This window comes from Eretmochelys imbricata, chromosome 3, assembly GCF_965152235.1.
Source record: "Eretmochelys imbricata isolate rEreImb1 chromosome 3, rEreImb1.hap1, whole genome shotgun sequence".
NCBI classification, from domain to species: Eukaryota; Metazoa; Chordata; order Testudines; family Cheloniidae; genus Eretmochelys; species Eretmochelys imbricata.
The window spans coordinates 156,901,617-156,913,699 of record NC_135574.1 but is presented as its reverse complement, the minus strand read 5'-3'; the positions used below and the strand labels follow the sequence as shown (position 1 = coordinate 156,913,699).

Sequence of the window (12,083 nt, the reverse complement as noted above, 5' to 3'; positions counted from 1 at the left end):
TAATTTTTTTTTATCACTTGACAGCCCAACTTAATAAACTTATTTTATGTTTTAATCCAAACCAGTGTGCATTTGACTAAGGTGTCTGGAGATAATCTCATCTTGGTTACCACAAGTGTGCATGGTCCTCTTCACATTGAGGGAGAGGCTGACCGTGTTAAACCCATATACTGGCCACATTGGACCAAGTAGGATGGTACTGCTCTGGGGTCCTAAACTAGGAGGCTGGTGGTTAGACAGCCTGCATGTAACTGCAGCTGGGTGTGTCCTTACAAGTGTGAATGCTCATGAAAGTGCAAGCTTGGAAGGCTTTGCAGCTTGTCACAGAAGCACAGTGTGAGAGGGAGCCCAGGCTGGTGGGTCAGAGGGCTCAGTGGTACTCCAGATCCAGGTGGCACACTGTGGGAAACCTGTCACATAGAGATTTCAAGTTTATTTATTTTCAGCTATGACACTAGATATACCAATATGTCTCTGATTACAGCCAGAACCCTGCTGTGATGGTGTGGTCTGTAAATACATTTGAAGATATTAAGGTATCTAGAGTTCTCAGGTGAGCTGCAGGGATACACTTACCTCTCTCTCCTGGTCTTTTCTAACTTGTCTTTCAAGATCATGATCTCTTTCTTGAGGGCAAGCTGTTGGCTCTCTGCATCCCGCAGTTCTTTCTTCAGGGATTTGATTTCATTAGCATGTATTATTTCTCGTTTGGATAGTTCCTCTTCATAGAAAACACTCTTCTTTTCCAACTCAGCCTTTAATTTGGTGATCTCTTGCTGATGTTCTGTGCTGCTCACCCCTGGTGAGCGACCAACTTGCTTTTGCTATAAAAGGAACATTTCAAAATTAGTTTTCTTGCACTACAGATCACCGCAAACATATGCTTATTAATAACTCAATCTTGATATACATTGTCATGTTTATAGAAGACACACTGAGAGAGTATAATTTATACCATAGACTACAGTTAAATATACACATTTATCTCAACTGCATAAAAGTCAGTGTCAAAGTAGAGTCAGGACTGATACTCCTCTCTTTACCAGTGAGCTACTCACTTAAATACAGCATCATTTTCAGGTCCTTGTATAATGTGGTTATACTGCCATTTTAATGCAAAACGCCACATTCTGGCATTCATATATATGCAATCAGAAAAAGATCACAGGGTTCAATTCTTGTATATCGCAGTCCTGGTTCCCCCTAAATCTTTTGAGTTCACATATCTGGAAGGTTTACAGCATGAAGTTCAGTGACATTATGGAGTAGGAGGGTTAGGGTCCTGGGTACAGAGTCCACATATTTTAGTATGTCCTTCTCTGAATCCCGACACACAAGCGCCCTCACTTGAATTCCTAGAACGAGCAATTTGTGGAGGCAGTGCAGAAACTCCAATGCTGGTCAGAGTACTGATGCTAAGTACCATTTTGATTGCATCATTTTGTACCCTTGAGTCAGGAAAAGCAAAAAGCACCAGAACATGGCCCAGCATATTTCATTTATCATTTCTATCACAGCATAAAAGCTAAACAGCTAGTACTACTTCATTCTATGTCAGTTTGAGTGCTGGAGAGCTGTTTGGCAAGATATTCTGCTACCTGAATGCTCCTTAAATATTGTTTAACTTAGTTTCGAATGCAAGAGGTTAGTCCTGCACCCATTGAAGTCAAGGGAAGTTTTGCCATTGATTAGTGTGGCAGCAAGATCAGGCTCAAAATCAGGTGAGTCTTATGTGACTGGCACTATTAATAATCTTCTGCTATTTTACATTAAAACCCAACACTCATTTTTAGCACAAGAGTTCTTTTTAAAATAAAAACATGTACTAATTCTCTTTTAAAACCCCCTGAAAACTGTTTTTCTTATTTTTAAATATATAAAAAAATATTTAATAAAGCAAAACTGGGCTTCAGGAAGTGCAATTATACTAGAGACCTGTTATTTAGGGTGACTGAAACTGGCCTATGCACCTGAAGTGTTTGGGTACCTGGTTATAACCACACTTTGTATCATGCACTATTACAATATTCTCAGTTAGAATCAATCAGCTTGCCTTTTGTATCTTTACTTCTGCTGATGCTTAAACAGAACTTGCTAGCTGCTTTCTGTGCAAGAAAGTCCAGATGATTTGAATACAAGGACTGCTGGAGACCTCCTCAAGAAAAAATGAGCTTTACAACTAGTGTCAGCATGGGAATACAGAATCCATGAGCTGTGCAGCTCCAGTTTATAGCATCAGAAGATTTTATCTAACTCAGCCACAGCAAAACAAAAATGATTTATTGTGATGTTCTAGCTAAATGGGGACACTCAGGAAAGTTAATCTGAATTCACAAAATATGTTCATTTAAAGTTGATTAGTTAAACAGCATTAAACCCCTGTATCGTCACTCTTACTCAGAATTAAAGTGGCCTTAATTTGGTTTTGATTAATTCATTTGTCAAATTCTCACTTCTAGTTATTTCAGAGTAACGTTCCTGGATATCCCTGTGTAGACAAGCCTTATGGGTGAAATCGTGCCCTTAGCACGTGGAGTTTGTCTGGGGAATGGGAAAGTGGTCCTGCTTAAACATGGCTCAGGGTAGTCTGAGAGAAAGTGGGGAGACACTGCCAGGCAAAAGTCAATAACCATTTAACTGCTTTGGTGCTGCCTAACATGCTAATTTAGGTTCAGGGCAGCTGCACATAGATATGGCAGGTAACATGCTCCTCCATTGCAACCTCATGTACCAGGTACATAAAATTTTTTTACTGTAATTTCAGTGATATACTGGAGCACCAAAACAACACTGGACCCACAGCACAGATGCTGTTGTGAAAGACAAAGTGGAGTGTGAACAATTATGTAGGTAAGCAGAGTCTGAATGAGCTCTCCCCTGACATCTAGTAATGAGCTGTGGAAGAGGACTTCAGGAGCTGATCTCATTTGCATGAGAACACCCACCTTGCCTAGTGCTCAGCATGATAGGATTGCTTGCCCAACTGGTCATTTTTGGCTGGTATTGAATTCTCAGTCTTCTTGTTATTGGGGCAGGAGTAATAAAGGGCTGTTATCCTTGTGTGAATTCAGGGCAGTGGAACTGTACTTGGCATTTTTTGATTGAGGGACTCACCCTCAACTAACGGCACTCGCTAGGCAGGGGGAAATGGGTTCCAAAGCCCAGTGAGTTGAGAGTGGGTGGGGACAGGTACTTGTACTTGGTGGTATGGGCCTTGCCTAAGGGTCCCAGACACCGTCTGACCCTTCCTCTCTCCCCTGTGTAATAACAGTGCTAATTTAGACTCAATTGAGAGTCTTGTTACACACAGCAGAGCTGAAATCACTGATACTCATAGACTCAGACTTTAAGGTCAGAAGGGACAATTATGATCATCTAGTCTGGCCTCCTGCACAACGAAGGCCACAGAATCTCACCCACCCACTCCTGCGATAAACCTCTAACCTGTGTCTGAGCTATTGAAGTCCTCAAATCATGGTTTAAAGACTTCAAGGTGCAGAGAATCCTCCAGCAAGTGATCCGTGCCTCATGCTGCAGGGGAAGGCGAAAACCCCCCAGGGCCTCTGCCAATCTGCCCTGGAGGAAAATTCCTTTCTGACCCCAAATATGGCGATCAGCTGAACCTTGAGCATGTTGGCAAGACTCACCAGCCAGATACCCAGGAAAGAATTCTCTGTAGTAACTCAGATCCCACCCCATCTAACATCCCATCACAGGCCGTTGGGTCTATTTACCACTAATAGTCAAAGATCAATTAATCGCCAAAATCATTTTATCCCATCATACCATCTCCTCCATAAACTTATCAAGCTTAATCTTGAAGCCAGATAGGTCTTTTGCCCCAACTGCTTCCCTTGAAAGGCTGTTCCAGAACTTCACTCCTCTGATGGTTAGAAACCTTTGTCTAATTTCAAGTCTAAACTTCCTGATGGCCAGTTTCTATCCATTTGTTCTTGTGTCCACATTGGTACTGAGCTTAAATAATTCCTCTCCCTCCCCAGTATTTATCCCTCTGATATATTTATAGAGAGCAATCATATCTCCCCTCTGCCTTCTTTTGATTAGGCTAAACAAGCCAAGCTCCTTGAGTCTCCTTTCATAAAACAGGTTTTCCATTTCTCGGATCATCCTAGTAGCCCTTCTCTGTACCTGTTCCAGTTTGAATTCATCCTTCTTAAACATGGGAGACCAGAACTGCACACCATATTCCAGATGAGGTCTTGCCAATGCCTTGTATAACGGTACTAACACCTCCTTATCTTTACTGGAAATACTTCGCCTGATGCATCCCAAAACCGCATTAGCTTTTTTCATGGTCATATCGCATTGGCAGCTCATAGTCATCCTCTGATCAACCAATACTCCAAGGTCCTTCTCCTCCTCTGTTATTTCCAACTGATGCGTCCCCAGCTTATAACTAAAAATCTTGTTATTAATCCCTAAATGCATGATCTTACACTTCTCACTATTAAATTTCATCCTATTACTATTACTCCAGTTTACAAGGTCATCCAAATCTTCCTGTATGATATCCTGGTCCTTCTCCGAATTGGCAATACCTCCCAGCTTTGTGTCATCCGCAAACTTTATTAGCACACTCCCACTTTTTGTGCCGAGGTCAGTAATAAAAAGATTAAATAAGACTGGTCCCAAAACCGATCACTAGGAACTCCACTGGTAACCTCCCTCCAGCCTGACAGTTCACCTTTCAGTATGGCCTGCTGTAGTCTCCCCTTTAACCAGTTCCTTATCCACCTTTCAATTTTCATATGGATCCCCATCTTTTCCAATTTAACTAATAATTCCCCATGTGGCACCATATCAAACGCCTTACTAAAATCAAGGTAAATTAGATTCACTGCGTTTCCTTTGTCTAAAAAATCTGTTACTTTCTCAAAGAAGGAGATTGGGTTGGTTTGGCATGATCTACCTTTTGTAAAACCATGTTGTATTTTGTCCCAATTACCACTGACATCAATGTCCTTAACTACTTTCTCCTTCAAAATTTTTTCCAAGACCTTGCATACTACAGATGTCAAACTAACAGGCCTGTAGTTACCCGGATCACGTTTTTTCCTTTCTTAAAAATAGGAACTATGTTAGCAATTCTCCAGTCATATGGTACAACCCCTGAGTTTACAGATTCATTAACAATTCTCGCTAATGGGTTTGCAATTTCATGTGCCAGTTCCTTTAATATTCTCGGATGAAGATTATCTGGGCCTCCCAATTTAGTCCCATTATGCTGTTCAAGTTTGGCTTCTACCTCGGATATGGTAATATCTACCTTCATATCCTCATTCCCATTTGTCATGCTACCATTATCCCTAAGCTCCTCATTAGCCACATTAAAGACTGAGGCAAAGTATTTGTTTAGATATTGGGCCATGCCTAGATTATCCTTAACCTCCACTCCATCCTCAGTGTTTAGCAGTCCCACCTCTTCTTTCCTTTTTTTCTTCTTATTTATATGGCTATAGAACCTTTTACTATTGGTTTTAATTCCCTTTGCAAGGTTCAACTCTACATGGCTTTCGGCCTCTCTCACTTTATCCCTACATGTTCTGACCTCAATAAGGTAGCTTTCCTTGCTGATCCCTCCCATCTTCCACTCCTTGTAGGCTTTCTGCTTTTTCTTAATCACCTCTCTGAGATGCTTGCTCATCCAGCTTGGTCTACAACTCCTGCCTATGAATTTTTTCCCCTTTCTTGGGATGCAGGCTTCTGATAGCTTCTGCAACTTTGACTTGAATTAATCCCAGGCCTCCTCTGCCTTTAGATCCACAAGTCCTTCAGTCCAATCCACTTCCCTAACCAATTTCCCTAATTTTTTAAAGTTAGCCCTTTTGAAATCAAAAACCCTAGTCGCAAATTTTTTTTTTATCCTTCCGTTCAGTTTGAACTGAATTAGCTCACGATCACTCGAGCCAAGGTTGTCCCCTACAACCATTTCTTCTAGGAGGTCCTCACTACTCACCAAAACCAAATCTAAAATGGCATCCCCTCTTGTTTGTTCAGCAACCACTTGATGAAGGAATCCATCAGCTATCGCATCCAGGAAAATCTGAGCCCTATTATTACTACTAGCCCTTGTCCTCCAGTCTATATCTGGGAAGTTAAAGTCTCCCACGATCACGCAGATCCCATTAATATTTACTTCATTAAAAACATTAAAGAGGTCTCTATCCATATTCAAATTAGATCCCAGAGGTCGATAGCACACCCCAAACACTATCCCAGGGGAGGCTCTAGTAACTTTCTTCCCCAGTGTGATTTTTGCCCAGTATTAAACCTGCTCTGGGACAGTGTCTCTGATGCAAGAGACTACCCAGTGTGCATCAGCAGCGAGGCTCTCCCACTAACAGCTGAAATCACTGAGCATTGTGTTAAGTGGGGGACCCTGAAGACATCTAGGCATGCCCAGCAGGGTGGCTGGCGAAGAGGCGTGGCAAGGGGCCAGCAGGGCAGCTGGAGGAGAATGCCAGAGCAAAGCCCCGCAGAGAGCGGCGGCAAGTGAGTGCCTGAGCAGCAGAGTGCATGACGTGCCTCCTTACACTCCCCCCCTCCACCCAAGGTAGGAAGCGAACTCTGCAGATGCACCTCTGAACTCTGGGTCTGCACTGTCCAAGGTGGTGAGTGTGGTGCAGAGAAGGGACGGGCACATTAAAGGGACCTTTGGGTTGCTGGACTTAAGAAACTGAGGGGAAATGGATACTGCCCAACTTACTTGGTGGTGGATTTTTTTTTGCTCATGGTTTATGTTTATAAACCCTGCTTGCGGTGTTTTCCCAAATTAATGCCGCAGTATTTCCCTCCTTTTATTAAACGCTTTTTTTTGCGACACTCACTCTGCTTGCGAGAGGGGAAGTATTGCCTCTCAGAGGTGCCCAAGGGGTGGTGTGTAATTGTCACTACGTGAGGCTTGAGCTGGATTTGTGTTGTATTGTTGAAAAAGAACCCCTAGAAACTGAACCCGGCCCTTGTTGCTGCCAATTCTGACTGGCAGAAGGGTTACATGTATTTTTCAAAAGCTTAAAATTAAACTAGAGCTCATCAGTGAAATAAGTAAATAGAAAATAAATTTGGGGCTGGCCTGAGCTTGAGCTCTAGCTATGTATGTGTAACTATTTTTATATACTTTTTTTGACTGCACAAATGATGTAACTATGATGTATCCATCTGAGGAATAAATCTACTGTATTTGCACATAGATGTTTAGAGGCCATGTTTGAGAATCTGAAACAGTTTCCATCTCTCAACTAAGGCAAATAATACTTCCTTATTCCATCAAGATGTTGTGAAGCCAACAGATTCAAAATGTTACCAATATTATTAGCAATGTTACAAAATGTATTCAAGTATAAGGACACTATGGTGTCTCTGATTGCAACTCGATAATTAAGACTGCATTGAGTCTTGTACTTAAGCATAGGGAATGTCACAAAAACTGCAGTATTGTTAAGTAGGAACAGTGGCAAAACTGTAAAGATTTAAAGATGATCACGTAATGTCAGGGTCCCTTTCCTTTATTTTTAAACACTGTGTTCAGTTCAGATAATCTCAGATTTTCTGCTTGGCTTCAGAGAGATTAGCCGCTAGTGACACTGCTATAGTTTGCTTGGTTTGTTTCAGGGCATGTATATCCCTTTGTAGATGAATCATCACCATCATCTGTGGTGAGAAAAAAAAAATCAAGGATCTTATCAGACTTAGTTATGTCAAGAATCCAAACTTGTGATACAAAGTGTTTTAAACAAGCGATTTAAAGGTTTTACGGTTATAAGAGGCTAGCTGATACAACTTGATAGGGAAGATGAAATAAATACATTTAAGTTGAATAGGTATACATACAATTTTTGTTTATATTATTATTTTGCTTAATTTAATAATCTGTTGTTGCTCAGGTAGGCAACAAAAGGGGCATGGGGCTGGGAATTTCAGTATAAATACAGTCTAAATATTTAACATGCCTAGTTTATTTATTTTAAATTTGTTTACAATGTTTCCATCCAAAAGGTCTGGGAATATGCACAAACATATTAATAAAAAATTCATGCAACGCGCAAATGGGACTAATGTCCAAAAACGTCAGTCTCCCAACTCAGACTCTCACACCACATCCTTCTGTTCACTTAACCCTTCCCTTCCCATCCCCATCCCAGAAAAATAACTTGGGATAATAGAGATAGTTTGAAATTCTGTTGAGCTTACTTTAACATACAAAAACCACAAAAATTATTCAGCAATATAATAAATGCAAATAAATATTTGCATTTAAGTCTAGTGCAATAAACAGGAAGTGGAAGACCCTATAACATGTATATAGAAATACACTGATAATAATAGTGGCAATACAATTAAATAATTTGGAAATCAAGAAATGCTTCTTGAATACTATTTAAAGAAAGTTACATTTGCCCTTTGATGGGAATACATCTGTCTTACTATGTTACTTATATTGCTACTATTTTCAACAATAAATTTTTGTTATGATTACAAAAACAAATAAAAATGGTAACATATTTCTGCATGTATCTTCTCTCTACATGTCAGCAACGTCATTATCTGCTCAGTTCACTAACACAAATGAGTTTTCATTACTCTTAGCACTACAGAACCCATAGAGGTGTTAAAGAGTAAACTATGTCTTATACGGCCTCATGCCTCATCCATAACTGCCATCTAAATTCTGATGCCAGACTCTTTATTGCTGATGAAGATATATGAAGCAGAAGGAACACAGCTTCATTTCCAGCTGGTAGGCTGGATTTGCAGCACTAGCAGCTTTATGAATCCTGTGTTTGGGACAAACTGATTCTTTTAAGGCCTAAGTTCTGTATTCTACTTAGGGAAGGAAGGCAAAATTAATCCAATAGAACCTCAGGGTTACAAACACCTCAGGAACGGAGGTTGTTCGTAACTCTGAAATGTCTGTAATTCTGAACAAAACATCATGGTTGTTCTTTCAAAAGTTTACAACTGAACATTGACTTGATACAGCTTTGAAACTTTACTATGAAGAAGAAAAATGCTGCTTTCCCTTTATTTTTTTAGTAGTTTACATTTGACACAATACTGTACTGTATTTGCTTTTTTTTTTTATTTTGGGTCTCTGCTGCTGCTTGATTGCATACTTCCGGTTCCAAATGAGGTGTGTGGTTGACTGGTCAGTTCATAACTCTGGTGTTCATAACTCTGAAGTTCTACTGTAAATATGCGCAAAAGAGTTTGTGAACGGTCTTGTGGATGCTAAGGGTCCCACAGAAATCAAAGGCAAAACTATTATTCATAGATTTTAAACCAAAAAGGACCTTTATGATCATCTAGTCTGATCTGCCTAACACAGGCCATAGAATTTCATGCAGCAATTCCTGTATCAAGCCCATAACTTCACAGGGAACTACTGCATATGTTTTGGGAAGATGTGCTATCTTGATTTGAAGAGTTAAAGTGATGAAGACTCCACCACATCCTTGATAAAATGTTCCAGTGGTTAATTACCTTACTGACTTAGATAAGAACATGGTTTTTCCCTAAATGCACACTTACCTTCATATGGAAACCAGAAAACCAATTTATTTCTAATCATCAACTCTGAGGCATATATCTTCAGACAGTGGAACATCTACAGAGCATGCTACACAACACCAAACCACGAGAGAACATTTGCGCTTTGAATAAAGTCCCTGATCCTGGAAATACTAACACAAGTGAATAATCCCACTGAAATCAGTGGGACTATTTAAATGCATAAAGTTACTCTCTCACTTAAGTATTTGCAGAATTGGGACCTACACCCCCATGCTTGGCTGAGCTATGTAATGATACACAAAAATTTTCCTTTACAGGGACATCAGTTATTAGACATTTGGTTCTATTTAGACTTAAATATAATTGAAATATGCAATCATAAAGTAATGTTTAAAACATCTCCATAGAGCTCTGAATGTACTGATTAAGTTTATATGCGATTACTCACTCATGCTGAAAAATCAAACATTACAAAACACTTCTTTGACTTGTAAAGTGAGCAAATAGTTATGAAAGTCATTGATCAGGAATAAATACAGAAAACCCAGGTGTCACTATGATAGAGATGCTCCTCTAAACATAGCTAACATTTAGCATGAAAAGAACGTACTGGTTAATAGTTTGCGATTGTGGGAAGTTTTCAGTTTTCACATAGCCTTTCGTAGAGACAATTTGATACAAATTTGCCTTTAAGTTCAATACAGAGTGAGGTCAAAAATTCACAATACCCTCTTGGTACTGAAAGCAATTTTACAGCTCAAATCCAAGCTGGCTATTAACTTTAAAGGCATTGAACCAAAAAAGACTAACCTTTAGTCCTTCCAATTCACTCTCCAGCTGTTTAGAGTACTGCTCACTTCGCTCACGCAATTTCCTGTCCTTGGATGCCTCAGCAGCTGCAGCTTCAGCATGGACTTCCAGCTAAAAAAAAAGGGTAACAAACTCTTTTTTTTTTCCAAAACAAAGTTATATTTTTTGGTGTAAGAATTGAATTTTCAATACAAGAATGAAAAATTCAAAGCCCTAAAGAGAAATTGGATTTTATATAGGAAGTAACAATCAAATGAATAAAAAGTTAAAAATGTACAGACTACGGCTTGAATATATTTTTAAAAGGCAGTGAAGTAAGCATGAATTATTTGTATGTAAATCCTCCACATATAATTACCTTAAGGGACTCTACAAACTCCTTTTCACTACTTACTTCTTTTTTGAGTCTTTCTGTTCTCCGTAACTCTTGCCTTAAGATTTCCACCTTTTGCATCACCACGTCCATCTCTTCCTCTTTATCTCGGACCTGGCGGGTAAGTTTCTGTTTTTGAGAGTGCAAGTCTGTCAGCCGCTCATTCATCTCTGAGAACTCCTGCATGGCCAGTTTCCGCTGGCTGTGTGCATCTTTTAGCTCTTTGGTTTGGGATTTTAATCTCTCACTAGACTCCATCAGTTCCTACAGTTTAAAAAAAAAGTTATAAACCTATAAAGTATTAGGGCCAAATTCTTCCTTTGGATGTGTGCATGAGGGTTTCACTGAAGTGAACGGGAGTCACATATATGCATCCGAAGATAGAAAACTGGTAACAATATATGACACAGACCAGGAGCTTGCAGTGATAGTTCTTTGTAAAGGTAGTGGGCCAGATTATGATCAGTTGAAGTAGGTGGAATTGCTTCAACTATACCAACTCTAAATTTGGCCATTATGTAGATCTAAAGCAAAGGCTTTCAATACTTTTAAGATCTAATCAAATACATGATCTTTGCCTTAGGTTTCCAGTACCACTTAACCGAAGTAAAAAAAAAAATAATTGCATCATTAATTTATTTTAGCTGTCAAATAAAAAATGCAGTGTTAAGTGAATGAAAACAAACCCTTTGGAAGTCAACCTCCTCCACACAGCCATTATAACTCCCATAAACTTAGGCTTGGCAGGATTCAATTATCATCACTACACATCAATAAACGATGATTTCACTGTACATTCACAAACCTACACAAATATTTCCATTTATAATAATCGAAATTTACAGATAGGCCAAGTAACAAAAATGCTGCTTGAGAATTTATTAGAGTGTGATTTAGGGATATTTACTTTGTATAGTTTGACATGTGATGTTGCAACTTGTGTTTTAATGGTTACAAAGCTTTAACTTTTTGAATCTCACCATCTACTGTTGTTAAATAATTATTGTGTGACTGCCTTCCTTGCATGTATGTGAAAATGTAAATCTATAAAAATAAAAAAAATCTGCTTAAAATAAACACTGATATTATTGGTTGAAATTCTAAAATAATAAAAATCAAATGCTACTAAGCCTACATATACTACACCATAGTATCGAATGTTGCAGCAAGTAACACCAACACAAGTGAATTATCCCTTTAAAGGGATATGGGCATATAGGGAAGACTATCTAAATTCTGTGGATAACTCTCCAGGATAGCAATTCAACATGACAGAGTTTAGAATAAACGCTAAGGATAATATACCTCAGCTACCGGGGTAAGACTGAGTCTCCACAACAGTTTGGCTAGATGTCATGAAACAATCAAA

The 12,083-nt window shown here is 39.2% G+C and overlaps 1 protein-coding gene across 1 annotated transcript in view; it reads right to left on the bottom strand.

Moving 5' to 3' along the window:
- The window catches only part of CDC42BPA (CDC42 binding protein kinase alpha), a 323,366-nt gene that overhangs the window by 94,281 nt on the left and 217,002 nt on the right, over window positions 1-12,083 (bottom strand). Inside the window, exons 13-15 of the mRNA XM_077813661.1 lie at window positions 10,736-10,978; window positions 10,342-10,452; window positions 577-824 (exon numbers count right to left, since the gene is read on the bottom strand). Of these exons, the coding sequence (XP_077669787.1) occupies window positions 577-824; window positions 10,342-10,452; window positions 10,736-10,978 (602 nt within the window). The remainder of the gene's footprint in view (window positions 1-576; window positions 825-10,341; window positions 10,453-10,735; window positions 10,979-12,083) is intronic.